At 34.1% G+C, this 26,953-nt stretch overlaps 2 protein-coding genes and 1 pseudogene across 9 annotated transcripts in view; 1 reads left to right on the top strand and 2 right to left on the bottom strand.

Annotated features, from left to right (window-relative positions):
* The window catches only part of LOC147909401 (uncharacterized), a 9,789-nt pseudogene extending 2,916 nt beyond the window's left edge, over window positions 1–6,873 (bottom strand). The window contains exon 1 of the transcript XR_015545466.1: window positions 6,780–6,873. The product of XR_015545466.1 is annotated as an uncharacterized LOC147909401 (transcript). The remainder of the gene's footprint in view (window positions 1–6,779) is intronic.
* LOC105148562 (WD repeat-containing protein SL1-17) overlaps window positions 1–13,344 on the top strand; it is a 19,381-nt gene extending 6,037 nt beyond the window's left edge. The window contains exons 1-8 of one of the 4 annotated variants that reach the window (XM_011060358.2): window positions 6,912–7,195; window positions 8,380–8,486; window positions 8,536–8,720; window positions 8,792–9,030; window positions 9,228–9,321; window positions 9,389–9,482; window positions 12,954–13,125; window positions 13,210–13,344. In XM_011060358.2, coding sequence (XP_011058660.1) covers window positions 7,193–7,195; window positions 8,380–8,486; window positions 8,536–8,720; window positions 8,792–9,030; window positions 9,228–9,321; window positions 9,389–9,482; window positions 12,954–13,125; window positions 13,210–13,311 — 996 coding nt within the window. In that variant the 5' untranslated portion in view covers window positions 6,912–7,192 and the 3' untranslated portion in view covers window positions 13,312–13,344. Of the gene's footprint in view, window positions 1–6,911; window positions 7,196–8,379; window positions 8,487–8,535; window positions 8,721–8,791; window positions 9,031–9,227; window positions 9,322–9,388; window positions 9,483–12,953; window positions 13,126–13,209 lie in introns of those variants that run through there. The other 3 variants (XM_011060365.2, XM_087407111.1, XM_087407110.1) reach the window with 3 other exon arrangements.
* On the bottom strand, window positions 13,334–26,953 carry LOC105148599 (uncharacterized). 4 transcript variants are annotated; one of them, XM_011060425.2, is made up of 9 exons: window positions 26,819–26,953; window positions 25,322–25,516; window positions 22,326–25,054; window positions 22,101–22,192; window positions 21,926–22,024; window positions 21,764–21,839; window positions 21,431–21,686; window positions 17,934–21,314; window positions 13,334–17,864 (listed from the first exon to the last, which is right to left on the bottom strand). In XM_011060425.2, the coding sequence occupies exons 1-9, from the start codon at window positions 26,873–26,875 to the stop codon at window positions 17,052–17,054; spliced, it is 7,698 nt and encodes a 2,565-aa protein (XP_011058727.2). In that variant the 5' UTR covers window positions 26,876–26,953; the 3' UTR covers window positions 13,334–17,051. The 4 variants fall into 4 exon arrangements, with proteins under 4 accessions (XP_011058727.2, XP_011058708.2, XP_087263232.1 ...); XM_011060432.2 differs by having other exon boundaries at window positions 17,241–17,440; window positions 17,640–21,314; XM_011060406.2 differs by having other exon boundaries at window positions 13,334–21,314.

Below are 26,953 nucleotides of genomic sequence, written 5' to 3'. Positions count from 1 at the left end.
TTCAAAAAATGAGTTCCTAATGAGATACAAGGATTTTCTTGTATGAGATAGTATCTCATAACAGAAAACTAAGGAAAAAAAAAACTTTTATACATGCTTTTATTATATTACATACAAGTAGGAACAAAGAATTTGAATGTTATACATAATAATTATATAATTTTTTGATGTGTGTGTATGTGAGTATGTGTGTATGTGTCTGTGAGTAATCTTAATAGAGAATTGTCATTTTTAACATGTCATTCAAATATGCTTTGAGATATTGAATCGTTTAGATGCTCTCATATAGCTAGAAATACCTTGAGTATTTCGTATTATGACTTCCATGCCTTGCGGTTTCATGATCACCAAATCTAATCTTTACAGTTAAACAAATCATTATATCACATATTTCCTATTAATACGATCTTACTCTATCACTGTATACAGACTTTATTACCAAATATTTATTTATTATTAGGTGTTGGAATTAATTCGTAGCGTTTTACAAGTGATGGGAAGTACTTTCATTAATGTATTTTTTAATGCTCATGTGAAATAAATAACAATCTTTCATTAAAAACGCTACGAATTAATTCCAACACCTAATATATAATAAAACAAGATTTGAAGACTAACCACAATAAAATTCGATAACATACAATTTCAAAAATCTTTTTTCACAACTACTACACGCATAATCTAATAATAAGTTTTCCACTGAAATAGTGAAATATGTTCCATTCTATGAGTAACAAGTTCATAATAAAATCAATCACTTGCGCTTATTAGTTTAGCAGAAATCCCGCCATCTTAAATTGAGAACCCATAATAGACGACCTTACTTTATATCTTAAAAGGGTTAAGATATATATTAGGTGTACAAATAAGTTTCCGCTGTTTTTAATCAAAAATTAAGCATTTATTGTGAAAGAACGATACATAATGTTTTATTGAAAGTATTGTCCATCGCTAGCCACTACTTTTTCCCATCTTTCTGGTAGCATACGGATACCGCGTTGGAAGAACGCTTCATCTTTTGAGGCTATCCAATTATCGATCCAATTTTTGATATCTTCATATGATGTGAAGTGCTGCTCAGACAGGCCATGCGCCATCGATCGAAATAGATGGTAATCGGAAGGGGCAATGTCTGGTGAATACGGCGGGTGGGGTAGAACTTCCCAATTGAATGTTTCCATGTAAGTTTTGACCGGCACCGCAACATGTGGTCGAGCATTATTATGCAGGAGAATAATTTTGTCATGCCTGGAGTAGTAGTGGGCGCGTTTTTCCTTGAGTGCTCGGCTCAATCTCATCAATTGTGTTCGGTAGAGAGCCCCAGTAACGATTTCGTTCGGTTTGAGCAACTCATAATACACGACACCAAGCTGATCCCATCAAATACACAACATGAGTTTTTTTCCATGAATATTCGGTTTGGCTGTCGAAGCATGGCCAGGTGATCCCCATGATTTCCTTTTTTTTGAGTTATCGTAGTGGATCTATTTTTCATCACCAATGACTATACGATGCTCTTTCGTTTATGCCTGACAAGCATTTCACATATGGAAAATCAGCGTTCAATGTTTCTCGGCTTCAGTTCATATGGAACCCAATTCCCTTGCTTTTGAATCATTCCCAATGATTTCAAACGATATGAAATTGCTTGTTGAGTCGCTCCTAATGTAAGTGCAAGTTCTTTTTGAGTTTGGCACGAATCTTCTTCCAATAATGCTTCCAATTCCGCGTCTTCGTACACTTTCGGCCTTCCGCTACGTTCTTTGTCTTCGACGTCAAATTCACTGTTCTTAAACTTTTGAAACCACTCACGACAACTTCTCTCACTTAAGACAGCCTCACCATATGCTTCTACAAGCAATCGATGAGCCTCAGCTGCAGATTTCTTCAAATTAAAGAAGTAAATCAAAAGTTCCCGCAAATGACGCTTATTCGGCTCAAAACTCGGCATTTTCGCACAAAAAAAATATATGATGCTGATACAAAATCGCTAGTATTTCAAGGTTATGTTGTTGACAGATGTCCAACCTTACGATATAATGTTTTACATCAGACAATTTTAACCATAGCTTGCTAGTAGCGCCGTCTTTTGTCAAACGGCGGAAACTTATTTGTACAGAATTGGCCATATTCGACGGAAAGATGTTTTTTTTTTCAATCATGGGAAAAAGATGTTAAATCGAGTAACGACGTTTCCCATGATTGAAAAAAAAAACATCTTTCCGTCGAATATGGCCAACTGTATATATTGGGTCATCTAAAAAGTATCCATGGTTTTTTGTTACTAGATGTGTGTTGAAGGTCATATATCTAGTGACAAAGTACCACGGATACTTTTTAGATGACCCAATATATATATATATATATATATATATATATATATATATATATATATCTTAAAAATATATATAATTACAAAATCTAAATATACACATGTGTAAAAAAACTATACAAATTTTACTTAAGACATCTTTTCATATATCTTATTGTTCCAACGACACTTATGTGCACGAGCATGGATAGTGTATATATAGAAGCGTTAATAATTACTTCTCGAAGATGATATGTCGTAGTGTAATTTTATTACACATGACTGAATTTGTAAAAAAGTTCTTTAATTTGGTAAAAAAAAAAAATTAAAAATTTAAGAAAATTACGAATAGTGAGGGTATTTTGTTAAACAAATAAAAAATTTTTTTTATAACTTTAAAGTACTTGTAAAGTCTTGAAACCGTACAACTTTTGTTTGAAAAATTTTTTCTGTCTTTTATACTTCCAATGATATTCGGCTCGAAAGAAAAATATCCGTTTTTTCTTCAAACGGGTGTTTCCCTTTTGAATCTCTTAAACATGAATTAGCGCACGAAAAAAAGATATGTTTCTCTTAGATTTGTATGTTTTTCAACATATTTCGTGGAGAATCAAATCAGTTCCGGACAGTTGTAAAACTTCCCTTGTCAGAATAATTTTTCTAAATGTATCATGAAAACTTTTAAATTTTAATTTTAGTTCTTCCGAACTAAATTTTCCTGTAATGAAGATTTTATTTACTAAGATTAGTTTTTAATCAGTACTTCTTAAAAAAAGACTTATTATTTTGTTCTTATTATTTAAAATTTGTTCAATTTCCTCTCACAATTGTTTTTTAATTTTTCCATTTCGCTCTTTTAATGGTATAATTCCACTATGCAGACCTATTCTGTACTTCAACTTCTTCGTCATTAAAATTAAATTTTGATATGGATGTTCTTTTGTGTGATTTAATTTTGTTTGATGCCGCTGAAATAATTATTTTTATATAAAAATACTTGAGAAAGAATAACTAAAACAAATTTGAAGAATTAAAAAACATACTCCATCAAAGTGGCTACATAGTAATAAAAAAATAAAAACAGACCAAAATTCCAAATCAAACCAAGATTCCAAAAACAAATTTAAGAATTATTTCAAGAACAAACAGAATATAAAAATACATCTGTCATTTATTACCTACTATTCACAATTAGTATTAAGTTATTTTTTCCTGATAAAGGAATTTTGTAAATATTTCTATTTTGTAAACAGAAATATTTACAAAATGACAACATTAGTACATTGGTTAGTAATTAATTAATATAAAATATTACAATTTTTGTTTGTTTAGATTCCTTTAGGTATAATTTACCTTGGAATGATTCTATTTGTTCCTGATTATTAATTATACTATATCGAATAATTGTACTGCTATCATCTATAATACATAGAGAAAAGCCTCCTATTATGAGATATTATGATAGGCGGTTAATGAGATAGTGGCGTTTCTGCTAAAATAAATATCTATTGGTTCCACCATGAATTTATTGCTCTTGTTAGATTGAAAATTAAAACCATTTAGTAGAAAATTCATTATTAGATCATTATAAAATAAGTCATTATAAAATAAGATTTTAGAATTTGAATGTCTTCAAGTTTCATTAAGATGAGCATTTAAACTTTGTTTATTATTCAATAAAAATAAATATTTGGCAAGAAATTCTTCATGTAGTAATAGAGTAAAATTGTACTAATAGAAAAATATGGGATATGTTGAATTGTTTAATTACAGAAATTAGCTTTGATGATCATAAAATCATAAGACGTGAAATCGTAATATGAAATACCTAGGATATTCTTAATATGAAATAGCCCATGCTTTATGTTATAATAAAAATCGTTGCTAAAGTATAAATGTTATGATACTATATGATAATGACACTATATGATAATAAAAAAGACAACCGGAATGAACATCGAGTGCCTATATCTGCGATGCTTGGCAGAACCATTTCAACTACCTGAGTTCTGAGTATAATCTATCGCATGCTCATTTTTTGCGTACGCTGGCTGTGTTTGTTTGTATTTTAGAAACATTAAATAAAATTTTTTAATTGCAATACTGATATATTGGGTCATCTAAAAAGTATCCGCGGTTTTTTGTCACTAGATGTATGTTGATGGTCATATATCTAGTGACAAAGTACCGCGGATACTTTTTAAATGACCCAATACTTCGCGTTTTTCACTATCAATTTTTCGGGACATCTCATTAGGTCGAGCACAATTTTTTGACTTTGCGATTTGTTCACTTTACATTTCTTTAATTTAAAAAAAAATGGAATTTGAATTAAATTTTATATAACGTTATCTTAAAACTTTAAATTCCCTTCAAAATGACCTATTATTTTTTTAAATTATGCCTATAGACTTCTAGCATTTACCCAAAATGAACTCAGTATCTCATAATAGGGGCCTTTCCTCTATTGATATTATTGGGTCATCTAAAAAGTATCCGCGGTTTTTTGTCACTAGATGGTGTTGATGGTCAACACCATCTACCATGACCCAATATATTAAAATATATAGTAAGTTTCTTAAAATAGAATAAGAAGTCAATTTACCTAATACTGGCTAAAAATATAAAGTATTTTCATCAACAAAATAGTTATTGTAATCTTCCAAACAAGAATGACTTTTTAAATTTTCGACTTCACATATCTCTTCGCACATTCCGCAAGTGTGTATAATTCTTTGAAAATTCCTTGAAAAAACATATAAAGTTGTAAAAAATATCATTTAATAAAGAACTTTTTAGCAAGTATCATAACAAGTTTATTAGAAAATGTATCCTATAAGTTAGATTTTCTAATGGACTTGCTGCATTCTGCATTGTTGATTATCGTAATTAAAATATCTTTTAACTATAAACTAATAATGAAAATATTGTTTTACTTACATTTTTTATGTTTATTTTATGTTTAAAAAACGTTTATATTGCACGATGCTATACATTGCAAATTAACGCTAGAAGTTAGAAAAATCCAACTTCTTCCTTTTGACGCTAGCGTCAAAGTCATGTCACATGAGAGTGCAAACCTATGCAGCGGAATAGCGGAACACGGAATGAGAGCAGAACCAATCACGAGCGTTCCGCAGTTTTCGTTACATGATTCGAATCCCTTCACCTCCGTGGAGCGCAATGAGCGTAATGACTCCTGCACTGGATGCGAAAACGCTTGCCGTGCGGCAAAATGAGACGCGGTAACCAATGAGCACATTAGGAGCTGTAAGCTTATTGACTACAGCATCATATTTTGCCGCGCGGCAAGTGTTTCCGCGTCCAGTGTGCAGAAGTCATAAGCGGAATTATCAGCAAATCCATAAATGTTGATGTTTTAATATTGTATTTGTCATTTATTTTTTATTATCATGTATCTAAATACAGAATTAAATGCATTTCTCATTGAAAATAATCATTAAAGATGTTAAAATTTATGAAATTAGTCTTAATGTGATTGTAACCTTTATGAAATAACGATTTATGATTGGTTGCACAAAGTCTGCGATGCGCTCATTACGCTACATGGGTACTTGAGGGTTCACGTTTCAACGTAACAAAACTAGCGGAATAACAACGTGATGAGTACAGAGATAAATTATTAGGTAATTATCCAGAAGACGCTCCTCATCTTCAATTTCAATGAAATTATACTCATTCGACGCGGTATTATGTGACCGCAGCGTATGCTCACATCGCAGTGTTTCATGGCTGACAGATTTTCTAATCTAAATAGTCGTCAATTTTAACGATTAAATCTCACTTCTCGGGACTAGGCACAACATTTAAGTGACAGATTCTTTCGTTTTATGCAAAAACGCGTCGAATGAGCATAATTTCATTGAAATTGAAGGAGCGTCTTCTGAATAATTACCTAATAATTTATCTCTGTACTCATCACGTTGTTATTCCGCCAGTTTTGAAACGTGAATCCTCAATACTCATATAGCGTAATGAGCGCATCGCAGACTTTGTGCAACTAATAATAAATTGTTATTTTATAAAGATTACAATCACATTAAAATTAATTTCATAAATTTTAACATTTTTAATCATTATTATTTTCATTGAGAAATGCATTTTTCTGTACTTAGATACATGATAATAAAAAATAAATGACAAATACAATATTTAAACGTCATTTATGGACTTGCTGTTGATTCCGCTTACGCTCATTGCGCTTCATCGAGATGAAGGGATTCGAAACCGCGTAATGAAAACTGCGGAACGCTCATAATTGGTTCTGCTCTTGTTCCTGCTCCTATTCCGCTGTATGGGTTTGCATCCTGAGGATGCGATCCCATGATGCGGAATTGGAAAAACGCTCGTTATTGGTCGTGGTTTCATTCCACGATTCCGTTCTGCTAAAATGTGTTTTCCTAAATCCTATGGAGCGGAATTTCCGGAATGCGTAATTAGCACTGACCAATCACGAAAGCCTTCCCATAGATTATTTTTACTAGATCCACCGGAATACCTTTGTCATTGGCTTGATTGTGCATCTGCAAGTTCCGCTCCATGAGACATAGGAAACTAAATTCTTGCGGATCGAAAATCACACATACAGCCGGTCACAGAAATGTTGCAACACTCGAAAACGCATTGATTAATAACATTTTCGGCCCGACCAACTTTGCACTAACTTGGATTGTAATGATGTTTCGTTCTCTCTCATTGGTAGAGCGTGTAATATCAGCCAATAGCGAAGCATTTTTCTAACTCAAATTGGTGCAAAACCGGTCGGGTCGGAAACGCTATAAGTATATTTTTATCACAATTTTCGATGACCGTATTCTTAATATTTACTATCCGCTTGAAAATTTATTTCTAGATGTTAAAATGGTAAGAATAAGTGTCACTCTTGTTTATTAAGTATCTATCAATCTTTTTTCTTTTTTAGTAATTATTTAGAATAACTCCTCATCTCCGATTTTAATGAAATTAGGCTCATTCGACGCGTTTTCACTCGAAAGAATCTGACAGAAAAACGCAGCGGTCGGCGTCGTTCATCGAGTTATTTTACGATAAAGAGAGACTTTAGAGGTTAAGATATCTGTCATCATTCGATTCAATATATCGCTATGTATGTGTTCTGTGCATTAATTATACAAATTATCTGCTTCACAAACACAAATTTACTGCTTCATAAACACAAATTCATTGATTTAAAAATACAAATTCTCTGCTTCACAAACAAATTTACTGCTTTAAAAAAACAAATTCACTGCTAATGCAAAGAATTTGTGTTTAAAGCAGTGAATTTTGTTTTTAAAGTCAGTGAATTTGTGTTTTTAAAGCAGAACGTATACATAGAGCTATATTGAATCAGAATGACAGATATCTTAACTTCTAAAGTCTTCAACTTTAATACTTAATAATTCGATTCACGAGGCCGACCGCCGCGTTCTTCTTTCAGATTCTTTCGTTTTGAGTGAAAACGTGTCAAATGATCATAATTTCATTAAAATCGGAGATGAGGTAGCTATTCTAAATAATTACCTCTTTAAATTAAATTCACTAAACGTAGCTTAAATTATACGATATATATATATGTATATATATATATATATATATATATATATATATATATATATATATATAAATAAAAGAGCAAAAAAACTACATGCAGGATATCGTTAGCAAAAGTTATATATTTAAAATTCAATCAAAAACTAATAATAAACTAATAATAAACTAATAATCATAAACAGCCAAGATGTGGCTATCTTCAGTATGTAGAATATGTAAAATAATGAGGTCAATATAAATTTGAGTGAACGTGTTACAATTAATTACAAAAATGAACGCATATCGTACAATGACAGATTTTTAGCAAGAGTTGCTAATGTCAATCGATTAATTCGTCAAGTTAATCTTCGTGTATTTGGTCTAGTAACGATTCCCATGTATCACATTTCCAAGTTCTATGATATCAGGCAAAGTTGTGCGAGGTATAATGACGAGAGAAAACATTTTTGTTTGAAATAATTTTAACGTCTTAAAACAATTACCTCTTTTTTTTTTAGTATGCTTTAACTCATAAAACAGAAAATGCCCATGAAGATAGTATATGGACTTGTGGATGGGGTTGTCCAAAAAGGAAGAAAGAACATCTGGATAATGAAGATTCACGGTAATTAAACAGTTAAGTTAAAATAAATAAAAAATTATTTTAATGACAGGATTATATTTGACAGTGATTCTGTACAGTCTAATGAAGACGAGACAGCAGAATATCTTGTAACAGCTTCTGTGGATGATTCTGTGAAAGTATGGGAATTGAAGGAGGATGCTTTGAAGTTAAAACATAAGTTAACTGGATATTCCTTGGGAGTTGTATCCATAGCTATTAGCTCAGATGGATCAAGTAAACAAATAGAAATATTGGCTTAAAATATATTAAATAGCTTAGAGTTATGTTTTATCATTAATTTATAGAATGTGCCTCAAGTTCACTTGATTCGAGTCTAAAATTATGGGACTTATATTCTGGTGATAAGTTATTGAGCATTGAAGTTGGTCCAGTAGACATTTGGACTTTAGTCTTTTCTCCAGATGATAAATTCATTGTATCTGGCAGTCATGCTGGTAAGATACATCTATATGGAACTGATAATGGTAAACAAGAACAGACTTTAGATACAAGAGGTGGAAAATTTACATTAAGTGTAGCATATGTAAGTACATTGCATAAAAATCTATGGGTGCATTTCAGCTAACAAAGTGGCTAGCTTGCTCGCCGAGCAAATGAACATTGTTATTTATAGATCCAACTAATCATGTATAATCGCTCGGTAAGCATGTTAACCGCTTTGCCGTCTTGAATTCACCCTATGATACATGTAACTTGTATATAAGAAATTGCTTTTCACAGAGTCCTGATGGTAAATATATTGCAAGTGGCGCAATAGATGGTATTATTAATATCTTCGATGTTGCCTATGGAAAAGTTTTACGTACCTTGGAAGGTAGATTCAAATATACTATTATAACATTGACATAAAATGTTCTATTTTTAAGTTTTATATTATTTAGGTCATGCGATGCCTATCAGATCTTTATGTTTTTCACCCGATTCTCAGTTGCTTCTTACAGCATCCGATGATGGACATATGAAACTATATGATGTGTGAGTAAATTTTATATAAACTTTATAAATATACAGGATTAATAACATTACTTCATAAAAATAACTATTATTTTTTGTAAAAAGCGACGGTAATGTTAACATATAGTAACTTCTTATTAATTTTATTTGGTATTAATTTCATAAAGTAATGATTTGTTACTTCTTTTGTAATATTAAAGTAAGATATTGAATTTAAAAATTATATTGTGTAATAATCAATATTAATCGTAACAATCAATATTAAAACTTAAAATTCTGAGCGGGTCTCTATATAGTAAGCTTTTCATTATATTAAATTTATATCTAATAAATCTTATATAATTTTTTGTATTAATGAAATTGAATGCCTTTCAGAACCAGTATAAGTTAACGTGTATATAAATATTTTTTTATTAAAGTAGACATTATATATTTACAATAATCGAACTGTTAGTACTTGTTAGTATTTGTCAGTTATCAGCGTTTCATTAAAATAGGCAATTTGATGAACAGTTGCGACAAAAAATTTTTTATTTCGATCAATTCTTTGATGGAAGTATATCAATTGTCCACATCACTATAATTGGCTAATTTAAAATAATATAATTTCATTGCAAGTGAAGCAGTGAAAAATTACTAGGAACAGGCCGATATGAGTGGTGTGTGGAATTGAACTGTGTGCAAGTGCGCCGCTCCTCTTTGATTAGTTTGGAGTTCAATAAATGTTAACAAGATTGTGGATTTAATAATCATTCCTGACCAGCTTACTCCAATATATGACCATTTTAACTCGTTTTGTACACGAATGTATCTAATTTAATAATTTTGTCATTTTATCCACGAATGTAATATTTTTAAAATAGTATATCTATTCTTTATTTACTGAAGAAGATATAAAATAGAATTTAAACATGCATAATTTGTTTATTTTAATAAAGAAAATATTTATACACACATTAACAACTTGTGTTGACTCTAAAAAGCATTTTACTTCATAGATTTATTCATTAGAACATGAATTATTTCTTTATATTAATATCTTTATTTTATATATGCTCATTTTTAGGAAATTAGATTAACATAAATTTACGAACGTACATTTTATAAAAATTTTTATTAAACATTGTTTTTAAATATCTATGTCGTTATTAAGAGTGCATTCCAATATTCACTATAAATACTAATAAAAATTTGTAGTTCATATTACATATATATGTATATTATAAATTTTCAGTATTGACAATGACTATTAGAATGCAGCCTAAGGTGCAAAGTGCAAAATATTTTTTGATATTTAAATTTGCATTGTAAAATATGTCTAGCCAATTAAAAATAATATGATCTATTGAATAGTTATAAAGTAATAAGATATTAAAGGAATATATTGTATAATAAGAGAGTAGAGTAAAAATAACGGGTGAATTCATTTCTGTGAAAATACAATATCGTTACCGTTACCGAAAAAAGTATCGAAAATAATAACGGTGATATAAATTACAAGTTACTTCCCAACTGTAAATATATATGGATTTCTTAACACTGTAACTTGACAAGTTAGATTGATAAAAGAGTATAAAAGCCAACGCAAGGTGACAATGCAATTATATATTAATTCAATTTGACCTTCAAACAATGATTCAAGATCATCAAAAGATAGTCCCCTTCATGACGCCTACAACTTTTATTTGAGGTCATTTTCCTTGAAAGTGCATACTTTTGGAGATCATAGGGGGGGAGGGTCCCATTCTTTTCGAATATTGTATAATTCTGTATATTGATAAACATTTCGATCATATATTATCTTCATATATCACAATTAAAAAACAGATATTAAACGTTATTTATAATATATTACGTTGTTAACTAATCGACTACAAATTATTTAATATTAATATACGAATATCCATCACGCAAAGATTCTTTGTTTTCTTTGTCTCTTTTTTTTTATTGCATCGTTGAATGCGAAAATTGATTGTTAAATCTTCGAAATCCTGGTATCTCAGATCCTCACAGACTAAACGACAATTACAGAATTAAAGAACGCTCAGCAGATTTAATGAATCCTCGGATGCTTTGTCAGTAATTTCGAGCTAGATTAGAATTGAATTGCAGTTTTGCTTGGGAGGATGTATTTTGGATATGGAACTTTTTTATTGTAGGAGATTGATTTCTGAAATGATTTTTATAAAAAAAAAACAGATAATAAGTAAAGGCTGCCAGATATATATTTTCCCTTCCTTTATCAACTTCCCTCTCTTTAACCATTCTTCTCCTTTTCATTCACCACTTCCTTACTTATTTAGATTACATCATGCTTATATTTTCTCCACTTACATTGTCGATACATGTTCTCTTCTTGAGTGCTTGTCAGTGTCTTACACACAAAACTTTAAATAAATAATATATTCATTGATGTTTCTGTTCGATTCATAGGTACTAAAAATAATTTTTTTTATTTATAATTTTAATATACTTTTTTATTTTTTGTCATATTTAATGAATGATCAATACATAATTTAAATTGTGAATTATATAATTTGTATAAAATTTGGGACTATGAGGATCTAAGATGCCAGGGTGGATTTCAAAGATTTAACAATAAATTTTCGCATTCAATGATGCAATATTTTAAAAAAAGAGATAAAGAGAACAAAAAATCCTTGCAAGACGGACATTCATGTATTAATATTAAATAATTTGTAAACGATTAGTCAAGACGTAATACATTGTAAGTAGCGTTTAATAATCTGTTTTTTAATTGTGATACTGAAGATGACCAGATATATGGTCGAAATGTTTATCAATATATATGTAAATTAAATTATTATTAATATATAATTATATTGTCATCTTGCGTTGACTTTTATGTTCCTTTATCGATCAAATTTGACTTGATCGGAAGCCATTATTTCAAAAGTTTATTATAACTTGAACTGAGTTTTGACTATGAAAAGGAATGTAATTATACTAAAACTTTTGTTTCTTCTTAATTTTATTGATTGCAAAGAAAAGAGATTATTACCTTTCTACTCAAATCCGATTCTATAGAACTGATGTTTGTTTTAATTTTTATTTATTATTGTTTGAAAGTTCTTTCCAAGGAATAATGTACCATTATTATAACTGTTGTGTATTTCGCGGGTTTTCTCCGTGTCTAGATCCATTCTTGGAATATATTGAGTATCAGGCTGCTCCTCGCCCTGATGAAGTGGACTGCAAGGCTCACGAAACGTTGACATTCCAAGAATGGATCTAGACATGGAGAAAATTCGCGAAACACACAACAGTTATATAGAAAGCACCCGTGGAAGTCTCAAGAATATTATGTACCATGATTAATTTATCCCCAATTATCTGGGGATAAATTTGGTAAACCAAATTTTGTTGAAGAAGCTATTACTTTAGTAAAGAGCTATCTAGCATCCTCATAAATATTTTAGTTTTTTTACTAAACAGAAATCGATAAGTGCTTTATATTCTTTTTTTATTTAGCAAAGATGCAAATCTAGCAGGAACGATGTCGGGTCATGCTTCTTGGGTACTTGGTGTGGCTTTCTCACCAGATGGACAGCAATTTGCATCAAGTAGTTCTGATCATACAGTCAAGATCTGGGAATTAGCACAAAGACAATGTTTGCATACATTTCGTGAACATAAGGATCAAGTATGTCTCTTAAACATGAAATAATTTTATTTTATTCAAAAGTATAATTTAATTTTAATTTTTATAAATTAATTTTTATAATAGGTCTGGTCAGTTAAGTATAATCCACAGCGAAATAATATAATTGCGTCAGTATCTGAGGATAAATCTATTAATTTATATGAATGTCCTATATATGAGAAATAATTGCATTAAGGATCAATAAATATTTTTTGTCTATATCGTTTATTCTGTTTATTGGTTGCAAACAACTGATGACATTTCTTTCAAGTTTATGAAAGACCGGAGGATATTTTTTAGCTACAAATTTTATTGTACTGCAAGTAGTAATGTACAAACTATAAAGATCTGTGACGAATTTGAAATGCGACATGTAAAAAAATTATTTTTAAAACCTAGAACGGAGTGAAAATGATTTTATAAAAAAGAAATTACAAGGATAGTCATGGTGTACAGATCAAATATTTTTTAATGAATAACATAAAGGTACCCTGAGTGGTTCCAAGTTGGCGGAGTTAAATTTAATTAACTCGAACTGGAACAGGGTAAAATGTTTACAGAGAAGACTTTTCAATTAAACAAATAAATACGTATAATAAATTCTAGCTCATGTACCAAAAGATCTCCTTCCGATAAGAGTTTGGTAATGATCTGATTCCCACACAAAAAGGAAAATTGATATGATATAAATGATGAAAGATGAAATTAAAAACAAAATTAAAAATGATAACTTGCAGTTGTGCTCATTTGCATTGAAATCTTTGATGAAAGAAAGAAATATTAAATAATAATTAAATATATAGTATTTTAATCTTAAATCTATGTCTTGTTGACCTGTACATCACTTCAATAATAAGTACATTTATTTCCGAAAAGGATCGATTTTGATAGACTGTTTATAAGCGAAATTAGTATCCATGTATAGTATCCATGTATGAAGATATATTGGTTGTAAACTGGAAACTTAAATATACACTCGTAAAATTTTTTGCTCAGTAATGTCATTTTTAGTAAACTACTTAGACCGTTTTACGTTTATGGTCGATGTAAACGATATTTTTTCATTACGATTAATTTTCGATCGAAGCTAATTTCGCTTATTCCAGAGCTTTCGTTTTACTTATTAGTCTTGATAAAATAATTATATCTTTTATCTCTATTTGTAACAGATGGTACGAATCAGTTAATATGAAAGAAATAAAATACAGATTACACCTTATTTCTCTCCGATTTTTCAATTTCAAATACAAAGATGTATCACTAGTAAGGTATCACCAGTGTATCGTGCTACACATCGTACATAATTTTAAACACGCTACTAAAACTTTCTATATCCTTCACTTATGTTATATTAGATATTGATATACAGGGTTGGCGATATTCGACGGAAAGATGTTTTTTTTTTCAATCATGAGAAACGTTACTCGATCTAACATCTCTTTCCCATGATTGAAAAAAAAAACATCTTTCCGTCGAATATGGCCAACCCTGTATATATATATATATATATGTATATATATACAAAATTAATAATCGAATAATCGATTAGAATAAATAATCAATTAGAATCATCGCTACATATGATGGAAGAAGACAAGTGAGATAACGCGCATAACAACAATTCAGAACAATCAGCTAGTCAATCAAATTTGGTCAATCATAAATTTTGGTCTTACCGCAGCAAAGACTTTTGCATAATACATAATGCATAATGCATAAGAGAATCAACAAGAGAAAGGAAAAATTCTGATTAGTTGATTCGCTTATGCGTTATGCAAAAGTCTGTGCTGTAGCCTTAAGCGGGAAAAACAGATTCTTGCATAACGCATAACACATAAAGCATAAAAAATTCAACCAATCAAAGTTCTTTATTTCATGGAAAGAAGGAAACGGAGGACTTTAATTAGTTTATTTTCTAATGTATTACGTTATGCGTTATGCAAGAGTCTGTGCGTTATGTCAAGAGTCTGTGCTTTATTCCTCATTGTCACACAATGGCCAATCAAGCTGAATCAAATTTGGATCCTAAATTTGATCTTACTGCGCATCCCTCAAGTTGTCTCATTTTTATCTTCTTCCATCATGGCTATATATATTATAAATTACGTTTACATGGCTCGATTTACATCAAAGTTAATAATATTATGAAACTGGGTAGTCATAGCTATTTCTCTGAAGAATAGAATAACTGTGATTGACCAGTTTCATAACATCGATGTTATAACTTCGGTGTAAAGGTGCCATTTCATGGGACGCTGAAAAGCAGCATCAAACGTGTTACGTGACCATCTTCTGTGATACTGCGTCAAGAAGAAGTCGGATTTGATTCAACTTCTAAACGTCAACGTGACAAGCAAAATAAACAGGTCAGAAATACAGGGATAGATACAAAAAAGAAGAACACGACAAAGTGACTAAATTTAGATTTAAACAAGGTGGAATCTGAAGAGAAGGTAAGTACTTATTTATAAATAAGTTTAAGTCATATTAATTGTTTATTCTAAAATTATTCAATTTTTTTATCACTCTAAAATAAAAAGTTAGATTAAATCTGCAAAATACCCAAATAGCAACGTGTCTGTCTTGTTGCTGGCATGTTGCTTGCTATGTGTTGCTATCAGAATTGCAGCAACTAAGTCTTCATTTGTTGGCAATTTGATGTTTTCACGATATGATAACATTGAATAGCAACTTGCCAGCAATTTGCCGGCAACTTTAAAATTGTCAAAATTTGTATTATTGCCATCATGTTGCCACAATAATATGCAGTGTCATACAATGCTGTCATATTGCCAAAAACACAAGATAACATTGATGCAGCTATCTTGCTATTAAACTACTGGCACATATGTACATTGTTGTCTGCATGTTGTTACAATGTAGATATATTCGTTGAAGACAAATCTACGGTATCTACTAAGTTGTCAGCATTATAAGTAATCAACAGATTTGCGCGATTTTGCTGAGACGCGCTTTGCTATCCGGGTATATACCTATTAATTTGGACGAAAATATCGAAATAAATAAGATATAAATAAAAATATTTGTAAAACATAATTTCAATAGTTGATACTCTAATATCCACATTAAAACAAAACAAAAATTTTTTAAACAAACGCGTTTATATTAAATTAGAAGTTATATGCGATATTATATTCTTTTATCAGTATAATAATTTTCATACTTTCCGAAAATATTAATTTTAAATATTTAGTACAAATTTTATATTGAATATTAATTTTAAATATCATTTTCATATCTTTTTTATCAAATTTCGTAGTAATGTCAAGTATCTAAATTAGTTCATAAGTATATATTTTTTATATTTCTATTCTATCACTGCAAAGACTGAAGACTAGACTGCTGCTGTTACTGATTTGACTCTTAAAATTGAACACTATAACCTTTTCATGCACTTTTCGCTATTCAGCGGCAACTTCGATCACGTGATCCACTTTGACGCTGAAAATGAGCGTCGAGCGTCAGCATGAAAAGGCACCTTAAATCGAGGTATGTAAACGTAGTCGTAGATTTTCGACTGATTCTCTTTCTTATCTCAAAATTATTCTATATCATCATGTATATATACAGCAGATAAAATGGACAAGAATGATCTTGAAACTTCCTATTGATATTTCACATAATTCTGTTGTTATTGAAGAAGTTGGCATCGCGTACAAGATTATGAATATTATAACTATATTTTATATTCTGGATAAAAAAAGTAAAAGAACTTGTACACGCCACTTGTAACGAGACAATGAAGAAAAAGATTAAAATTATCTATTTGTAATGCATATCACATATGACGAATGTGTGCGAGCAAACTTATTATAGCAAGCGAATATGCACAATGACTAGTCAGGAACGAAAAAGAGGCGATTATTACAGAACTTATTTATGTTTTGTTTACGAGGTACGTCTTTCTATACTGTCGTTACCCGAGTGGATCCTGTGGCTATTTCTGTGTAGCAATCTATCGTTTCTAATTTACCCTGCTCCTCGTTCGATCTAGTTTTGGCCGCTTGCGATGGAATGTCTGAGTTTAGATTGTAGTTGAAAGGCGATACGATTGCTGAAGCTGGCATCCGCACGCCGCTACTGCTGTCCTCCGCTGTTGTCATTGGGTCCACTCGAATAAAGGAACCAAGTCTGGATATTCTTTTGGTGAGATCCGCTTCTGTTGCGAGATCAGCGCTCGGTTGCTTCTTCATAGTCACTGGAATATCACTCAACTGTGTGATCTCCCGCTTGTACGTTTCTTGTATAGAAGATTTCACTGGTATCTTGCAGGTCGCTTCATAGGCATTCATATCTGTAAAATCGCAAGAGTTCCTGTATTTAAAACCGTCACATTCAATCTGCGTGCCTAAAACCGGTTGGTTGGATTTGGATTTGTAGGATGATATCTCGCTGTTACTGCCGTCCTCCTGGGAAATTCCCTCGAACGTGGAACTGCGAAATAGTCTGTATGCTGGCGGGTTATTAAACGTGCCAGCGGTTGCGACGTTTACCTCGGTGGCGCTATTAGTGGGCCTTATCCATTGTCTAGTGTCCGGCTTCTCGAAACGCTGCTTATTCTTATTCTCTTCGACCTTCTTCCAAAGATTCGCAATTTTACTCGTTGCCTCCTTCGCCAACTTACGATTTTGTATGCTTATAGGTGAATTAGAAATTATGCTGGAATTACTATTAGATCGTTGTCCCAGTGGATTGATCTTTCGAACAGTTTTGTCATTCTGTAACACATTACCGTTAAGAACTTTTGTTGATACACCTATTTTTCCAGATGATATTTTTTTCGATACCATTAACAATCCTTTAGATGATTGTATCTTTTCGGAACTGTTAACCACAGTTTTTGGCTGATATTCTTGTTGCGTTTTCACGGAGATTTTGGATTTTCCCGCTGTCGAATATATCCTTGACGAAACGTCTCTAATTGGTTTGGCGATCTTCGTTTTTATTGGGGAAGACGACATGGAATGCACTGTCGGTGCATTGTCTACCTCTGGCTCGTCTTTTGTAAAAGTTCCTTGACGTTCTAATGGCTTAATTGGGACTTCTGACGATTTACTATCGTTTTGATAGTTCGATGAGCAAGCCGGAGGTGTGCTATGACGCTTAGTGGGTTTTGTGGAAATTAACATGGATCCTCTTTGAGGTACGGAGGCTCTTTTGGAAACAGTCGTCAAATTTCGTGTCTTCTTCTCTACGTCCACGGAAAGCGAAGTCCTCTTCGGGCTCGTATTAGATTTCGGAGAGTCTTTCTTAGCAACTATTGTACTATTATTATTCTTTCGCAAAGTAATAGCTCTAGTAGCTCTAACAATGGGTGAAGTATTGCTGCGACCTATTGGTATTCCGCTGACAGGATTCACTTGCTTCAATGGCGAGGATTGTGGGGTCGGCTTTCGTGTTATTGGGTTGGAATATAGTGCCTTTCTTCGCCCTCGAATAGCTTTTGGACTTTCTGGCTCGGATTTATCCGTCCCAGTAGAATCCATACTCGGATCTCGATCTAATGTTGACGGCTTGATTATTCGTGCCCTTTTTGTTTCTATAGGTTCTTGTCCTTTATCAGCGCAATTGAACTCTTCTTCACTGCCTGAATCAACTGGGTTTGCCAAGCCCAGATTCTTGTAAGCGACTTCTATATGCTCGTCTTGCAATTCCTCATTATTAATATTCGCCATGGAAGTTTGGGCGTCGTTATCGTATTGTGTACTTATCAATTTTTTTGAAAGTCCGTTTACGAAACGTATTCTTAGATTATGATTTGACTCGGAATCATTCAACGCTAAAGTAGTCTCGCAACGCAAAATATTTGCGGTCGAATCATTAGTTTTATTTGACTCATTTAGAGTGTTTAGCACGATAGTGGCATTCTGTTCTAGCATGCTTTGAATTTCTTCCCGCACATATTCTTGCGCACTTGCTTGCCCCTCTTCCATTATGCCGATAATCGAAGCTTGATGTTCGGAATTGCATTCGATCTCTTTGAACACGGCTTCTGAATCGTTCAACGTCCTTGTACGATATCTCTCCTTGTTTTCTTGCGAATCCCTGTGTTTCTTTCTCATTGCTTTACACACGGGCAACTTCGTGAGCATAGGAATTGAAGACTTGACGGGGGATATAACTTCCTGTTTCTCAACAGCGTCTTCAACGGTCTTAGTTTGGACTACGTTCAGATCTGGAAAAGGATTTCCTAGTACTTGTGTCTGGAATCTCGCTCTATTCTCTGCCCTGCGTTGTTTTGGGGTTAGTTTCGAGAAAGGAGAACATTTTCTACTAGGAATTCTATTACCCGCATCGTTGACAATATCGTCTTGTTTTCGTCGTTCTTCCTCTTTTTTCTTGATGATTTCTGCGGCAATGGTATATGTCTTGTATCTCTCTTTCGCTAAGTTTCGTTTTTGTTTTGGGGTTAAATAGCTTTTCGAATGTAATCGCTTCTTCGGCGTCGATTCAGCCGAGCTGCTGACGCAATATTCAGACGAGATTGGCGTGACTGCCTCGTCAGTATCGTTCTCTGCTTCATCAATCACCTCCGCTACGATCGAGTGCACTACTTCATCAGTGTGCAACTCCATATCTATGCACAAAGTGTCGCTGCACAAAGTGTCGCTGCACATAATGTCGGTAGTTGCTTCCATCGTGGATTCGTCCATTTCAGTCACCTCATTGAATAAGGACGGTGGATTGATATTCTCCAAATATTCACTCAGGCTATTACTCGTACTGTTTTGCATACCCTCGACATAACGCATGCATGTCATGGACAGCACGTTGGCAACTGGTTTTAGCATTTCGAATACTGCTGGATCACTGCCAGTCAAATTATGTGAATCTTGTTCTTTCGAATCCGCGATCTCCGATGTAATGCTAGCCACGCTTAACATGCTATTCTCCATATCACCTACATCCGGCAATTCGTCCATCATGGATGGTGGTTTGACATTCTCCAAATGTGAGCTAGTGCATTCGTTCAGCAGATTTTCTAAGCTAGTCGTGTGACTCTGACCTTGACCCAATGCTCGCTTGGCTACCACGCCAACTGGCAAGGATTTCTTTCGTACGTTGCGAGAATCATTGAAATTTCTCACTGGCGCCGGTGGCAGCGACGTAGAATAACACCTATCTCGGTTGATCAATGTCTCAGTATTGTCAGCAGTGCCAGCGTAACTTGCCGTCAGTGAAAGTAAACTTCCCATCGAGGACGGCGGTTTGATCGCCTCGAGGTCGATGGATATCAGACTCGTTGTTTCGAGCTCGTTCTGGTTATTTATCTCTGCATCCACCGCTTCTGCTAATTTGATAGCCTCGCGTTGGATAATTTTTGACTCTGTCATATTAATCTGCTCGGTATTCTCTGATATAGTAGTACGCTGATCTTCCTGTGCGTCGCTATTGAATGAAGCAACCAACGGTGCGCTCATGCTGATGCTGGGAAAGGAAATGTCATTGGGCGAATCCTCATTCCATGTGTCGCACGTTAGACTCTGTTTCATTGTACCGGAGTCTCGTTCACGTATCGCTTCAGTTTGTTGAACCAGTGTTGCCGTCAATCGATCTAACGAAGCAATCATAGCATCGGGATCTCTCTGTCGTCTATATGTTTCTTCTTTTGTGTGTTTCTCTGCGCAGTCACGATGAAGAACATCTAGGGTCCTCATGATTTCAAAGGTTGTTTCCAGTTTGCCGTTTATATTATTCTCAATCTCAGTTTCATCATTATTTTTTTTTTTTATAATGTTCATTTGTTTGTTGTATAGCTTTAATTGTGATTTAACATAATCTGCGTTACTTTGGTTCAATGTGATGTTATCTTCGGATTTTATATCGGATTGAATACATAGTTTTAAAAGCGCATGTTCAGACTGCTCGACAGAGTCGATCGATTCGCTGCTTTCAGAATCTTTTGATTGCTTCATAAATGGTATATCTGTGAGTCGAACATCAATTATTGCTTCGTTTGCTCTAATGGAGCAATTTTGATCTCTGCCATGTTCATCAGTTATGACAAAATCATTGGAAACGTTTTTATCTAAAGATGGATTAGATGTTTGTAATATAGATATTGCCTCTTCTGAGAAATTATTGCTGAGATTATTACCATTTACTGTTTTCATGATCGTAGTGTTATTTGATTTCTCATTATGTATATGATTCATGTTTGTCGTTATCTGTGAACAAAATACTTTTTAAAATATAATTAAAATATAAGTAATATATATAATATAGTGTTATGAAAAATTAATATTAAATTAATATCAAAAAAATCAGTCTGAAATATTCTTACTGTTTCCAATTGCAGATTCTTTTTAGATAGTTTTTCATTGTTATCTTTCTTGTCTTCTCTACTCTTCTCTGTCAAAATGTTTTCAGCTGTGGTTTCATGAGACTCTACATACTTTACATTAAACGGTGAACTATTGGACATTACAATTCCTTTATGTTCGACTTGATTTAAAGCAAGACTAGTTTGATATCGAGTCAGATTAGTTTCTAATCGAGGAAGTTTTTCGAGATTATTTCCTATAAAGGAATGTCTATGCCTATAAAATAAGATAATTTCGTGAAAATTGTAAAGTAACAAATTATGTAAGTGCTACAGTAATCATTAATATTTTACCGATTATTTTGCATTCCAATGTTAATACAAGCAGCTAGTAAATCCTCATCATCCTCGTCTCCGTCGCTAACTTGATCTATATATATCCAGAAAAAATTTTTTTGTGTTTACTGAATTAGTCTATTTTTTCACAATTTTCGCGGAATTATATATACTACTTACATCCAGAATCGTTATTGGAAATCTTTAAATTAGTATTGTCAGCTGAGAGTTCAATGTCACTCAATGGTAAATCTTTATTTACTTTATTTGGTTTGGAGTCTGCAAATTTATATTATTTGTGTTAAGTCTGTTTAAGTTATACGAAATATTTAGTAAGTGAAATGTTTTAAATTACCAAGACTATTAATCTTAGAGCTGGATTCCCCATTATGATCGTCATTATATTCAGAATTTCCTAATATCATTGAAATTGGCGTGGTTCTTACACTGCGCAAATATCACGCAAACAATTATTAAAAAACACACACATATTCTAATATAATATAACAATTCATTATTTAAAGCTTGATGGATTCTACATAAATATAAAGTATCATGATTATTTAGAAAGCATAATTACCTTGAATGACTTTGCACAATTGCATCTTCTCGATTGCCTTTTTGCTTGCCTTGATCTTCAAGATATGGTAACAAATGATTTGCACTCTCATCGTCCGTAAGATGTGTTACGTCTCGTAAATTCAACTCCGTTTCCGATTTGGCAAAGTCGTTCAGTTTTGGTATGTCCGTCAAGGATGGCGCTTTGCATTCATTATGATCTTCTACATGTCTTGCCTTATATCGTTCCGGGAATTTTTTCGACAAGCTCCTTATACGACTATCATCCTGCAGATCGGAAGCAGAAGTGGCTCTGGACGAGTTCAAGGATGCGCGCGGCGTTCCCTCCGTGTAGTAAGTTTTAATTGTATCTTCGTGCTGAAGTCCTTGATCATTGCCTGAGAAGAAATCGGATTGCTTCTCGTCGTCTATAGTTTGCTCGCCATACCGCAAACTGTAATCGGTTGGTTGATCCAAATCTGTTTCAGCATAATCACCGAATAAATTATCGTCCGGACTTTGAATGATCGTTGCGGACGATATTGTTTTTTGAACACTGTTTAACGTGTCATGTTGGCGCAATAAGACCTTTCTCGCGCTTTCTTTCATAGAAGGAACATCAGACAGGTCGGAGGTCGGCTTTGAATTGTCGACAATTGCATTTGTGGTTGTTCGATAATCCAATTTAATACGAACAGTCGCTTCGACTTCCTCGGACACGCTAGATTGACTATCAGCTTTGGACAAGGATGACATTTGATCGATCAGAGATATGTTGTTCTCGATGGAAGAGTGTAACGAGATCTGAGAGGGTTCTTGATTAGGCACTGCGGCCCATGATATAGTAGAATTCGTGCATCTCAGCTTGTTCAATGTCGAACCGAAAACATCGGAAGGTTTTAGTTGTTCCGGTATCGCGTTTTTATAACGCAGGGTGTATTTTCTCTCGGAGGAACTGGTTCTCGGATGAACGTCGCCACACACACCGTTGTTGCCGAATCCGACAGCAGAATGCAACGATGAGGATTGTTGCTTGACCTGCGAGTCGGTGGGCGATATACCATTCAGAACATGACGATTTACCCGTTCGAACATAGTGTCGGAATGGGTGCTCGTCACAGAACGCATTGAATCTCTACTCTCGCTCCTGGCCACTCCATTGCATTTGACAGTAGACGTGCTAGGCTGACTGTGCAACTGATAAGAACGTAATCTATGAGTATTGATGCCAAGAAAGCTATGATCAAGTTTGAATGTGAATTTTTCGTTTTTATTGGTTGGCGATGTGCTCGGCTCGATATTGTCGCACGTTTCCGCCAAATTCTGGTCGATTTCCTGCTCTAGAGCCCGCTGCCTGCGAGCGACCAGGCTTGGCAAAGTTGACAGTCCCAGTCCTCGAGCAGTAGAGTCTAAGTGGACGAGATTGTTACAACCAGGTCTAGCGCTCAATAGATTTTTTAAGGCTGCACTAGAACCCATCGAAATCATTTTGTGCTTGGAGTGAACGAGACTGCGTAACATCGGTACAGCGCCCAGATCCCAAAGGAGACGTTGATCCTGGGAACATCGCGCTGACAGATTCCAGAGCGCTCCGCAGGCATTACTGACTACTGTCAAGCTGGGCGATTTTAACTGTTGCAGAAGAACTTGTAGACAGCCTCTCTCTCTCACGATGATTCGATAATCCTCTCGTACTGCCACGTGGCTCGATACGTTTCTCAAAATACCACCGGCATTTTCGACTATCGCAAGCGTTTTGGACGGCGCCTTGTAGCTTAGCATATCTACGAGAAAGGCTAGAGCGCCGTCCACAGCGCAGATATCCACTTTATTCGTGCTGCAGTGAGCCGACAAGTTCCATAAAGCGGATAAGATTGATTTGAGGGTGGATTCCTTGCGGCCTTCCATAGCGGCTTTCATCAGGCCTGTCACCGCACCTACTTCTCTCAGAGTCTGTTTGCTGCTACTATCGGCACGCCAGGATAGATTTCTTAAAACGCTTGCTGTCACTTGCCTCAGATCATCGCTGGGACTTTTCAATTGTGAAACTAACGCCTTCATAAATTCCTTGAAGGAACAGAGCAGTGCCTTATTATTGCCGTCGCCGAAAGTCAAGTTGGTCAATGCCATTCCTGCATATCGTCGCAATGTGATGCAATTCTGATCATCGCTTTCGCTACCATGAATCAAATGATCCATCTCAATGAGTTCCGCAACAGCATGAAGGCCGCCCAGCTGGCACATTGCGTGGCGATGAGCTTCATCGAAGGATAATTTCATAAGCGCAGCTATCGTCGTCGCAGGGTGTCCCCTCTCGAGGTCATCCGTGAGCTGATCCTGTTCCAAAGACATTCTCAGATTCTGACAATAGTCGCGCAATTGCTCGAGGAATCGAAGCACTCGTGCTTCCCGGCGACTAGCTCTCTCGTCACTTTTGGCATGCACCACGTTATGTAATGCCTGCATAGCTCTACTTCGAGTGTCAGGATTTTGTCCAGGTGCGTGAATCAGTTGCACTAATAGTGGTAGGCAGCCTGACTGTCTCATCACCAGGCAACTGTCTATGGAAGTGCTCATAGAAAGCAAAGTCGTGCTCATATCATCTCGACCATTCTTTTCAAGCATACCGAGAAGATTGTACACCACGTCCACCTTGGCATCTAGTCGACGATGACCTTGCAGCTCCGTGGAGTTGCCTTCGAGACCCGCAGAGTTCGATGATGACGAGAAACTTATCACGCTGGCCACATCCTACACATGAGCATAGAATTTGGAGCAATGTTTTCATTTTTCTAGGTAACATGAAACCATTTAAACAATGCTATTTCTTAGACATCTCTTTAGAGAGACTTTCTGGAGTTCACATTATTTGGGATCATACACTGAATATTTTAAAATCATCATTCCCCAAAACTACCAGATGTCCTTTTAACCATCAAAAGGATAAGCGGAGGTTTTGGTATCCCGTATGGTACGAAAAAATTACAAATCGCAATATAATATGCCGTTATAACTTACATTTTGTGCAGGGAGTGATGTGCTCTGTTGAGTCGGAAAGCCAATTTGCTGATTAGCCCATATGTCTCTTCTGATGGGCCATGTTCCACGATACAAAGACGGTAGCCTGTGGCTAGGCAGGGAAGTGCTATTCTGTTTAGCTTCCTCCTCGCTGCTACCATCCTCATTGTAATATTTACTCCTCCTCAAACATAACTATAATTGCAAAAAATTTTTTTCAATCTTATATCGCGCGTAAGAATAGATTTTTTGCGATTTTATCAATGTGATCTTTTCTTTCGTGACTTTTTCAAGCTCAACAAATGACACAATGCAATCATTTTATGATGATATGATGATTTTTCTTGAAATATTTACATGTGTATACAGAAAAACATGTGTATACAGAAAAACATTTGTTCGTTAGTTTTAAACGTGAAATTTATGACTTCATTTATTGACATTTTACAATTAAACTACTTTACTCAAACGTTCACGATTCAAATAATATTTTTATATTTGCAAAACGTCAATTATCTCGGACATATACAAGAAGAAACATGCTGCAGCGTACATTTGACATTTTCGACACGTTCACAAGTGAAAATGAATAGAGAAGCAATGCAACGCAGACGAATTTTGGAGGATGATGACTTATAAAGGATCAGATCCAGAAAGAGAAAAGATGGAACGACTCAGAATCAGGATTCGGGGAGGAAAAGGAAATGTGCGTACATGTGCGCGAAAAAGGAAAACGTAAGTGAGTGAGTGAATGAGCGAGTTAGAGAGGGAGAGAGAGAGAGAGAAGGGGGAAGGGAGAAGAGAGAGAGAGAGAGAGAGAGAGAAGGGGACGGTGGATGACAAGTGCAAGACAGAGATGAAAGTCGAGGGCTTCCCATAAAATCAATACGAGATATGTTAGTGAAGGTGTATACTCGTGCGCCACGAGCCACGAGCATAAGGCAATTCGTAAAGCAGCAGTTTTCAATCTTCATTCTTTTCACAGAGGTTTTTATTAGAATAAAAAAAAATGCATGATTTCAAAGATGTAATACATTGCAATTAGACATAATTTTTACATCTATATTAAAATTAGATTTGAAACAGTAATAATATTCACATGTTTTTTTAATTTTTTGAAATGCAGATTTTATGTAATTTCGAAGTAAATGTCATATTACTGACAGAGAGTCTGAATGGAATAGTTTGATAATTTAGAAATAATAATTTTGTCTTGAGTTGTTAATAGTGTAAATCCTCAACGATGATATTAATATTGATATATAATACTATGTACATTATTCCAGGTATACAATTCGAATTTACCACAAAATCAAGTCACAGCGCGATAAAGAGTTTCATTTTTAAAGAACCCTTCATGCGTCACTTTACTAGAGAATTTAAAAACCATTCTCTTACGTATGAATATACGCATAAATATATTCGGAATACTTTACATAGACATTGTTACGCACAATAAAAGATGCTCTCGTAAAAAAAAGGCGGAAAAGACGCTACCTCGGGACTTGGCGTTGTCGAGCGTCGTTCGTCTTCCTCCTTAGTCTCCGGCTCCATGGCATTCTCCTTGCTAGTCTCAGTGATAAGAGGACGATCCTGATAAATATACTGCGGTCTCGGCGCTGCGGCATCGAC

Source organism: Acromyrmex echinatior, chromosome 6 (genome assembly GCF_024713525.1).
Source record: "Acromyrmex echinatior isolate Ae372 chromosome 6, ASM2471352v2, whole genome shotgun sequence".
In the NCBI taxonomy this organism is placed as follows: Eukaryota; Metazoa; Arthropoda; class Insecta; order Hymenoptera; family Formicidae; genus Acromyrmex; species Acromyrmex echinatior.
This window is presented reverse-complemented; position numbering and strand designations above follow the sequence as displayed.

Excerpts from the sequence above, each read along its gene's own strand:
- LOC105148599 (XM_011060406.2), bottom strand. The coding sequence starts at position 26,875 with ATGGAGCCGGAGACTAAGGAGGAAGACGAACGACGCTCGACAACGCCA. Across the intron at positions 25,517-26,818 it reads CGACAACGCCAAGTCCCGAG|TTATGTTTGAGGAGGAGTAA; the intron begins GTAGCGTCTTTT and ends TTGCAATTATAG. Across the intron at positions 22,193-22,325 it reads ATTGTGCAAAGTCATTCAAG|TGTAAGAACCACGCCAATTT; the intron begins GTAATTATGCTT and ends ATATTTGCGCAG.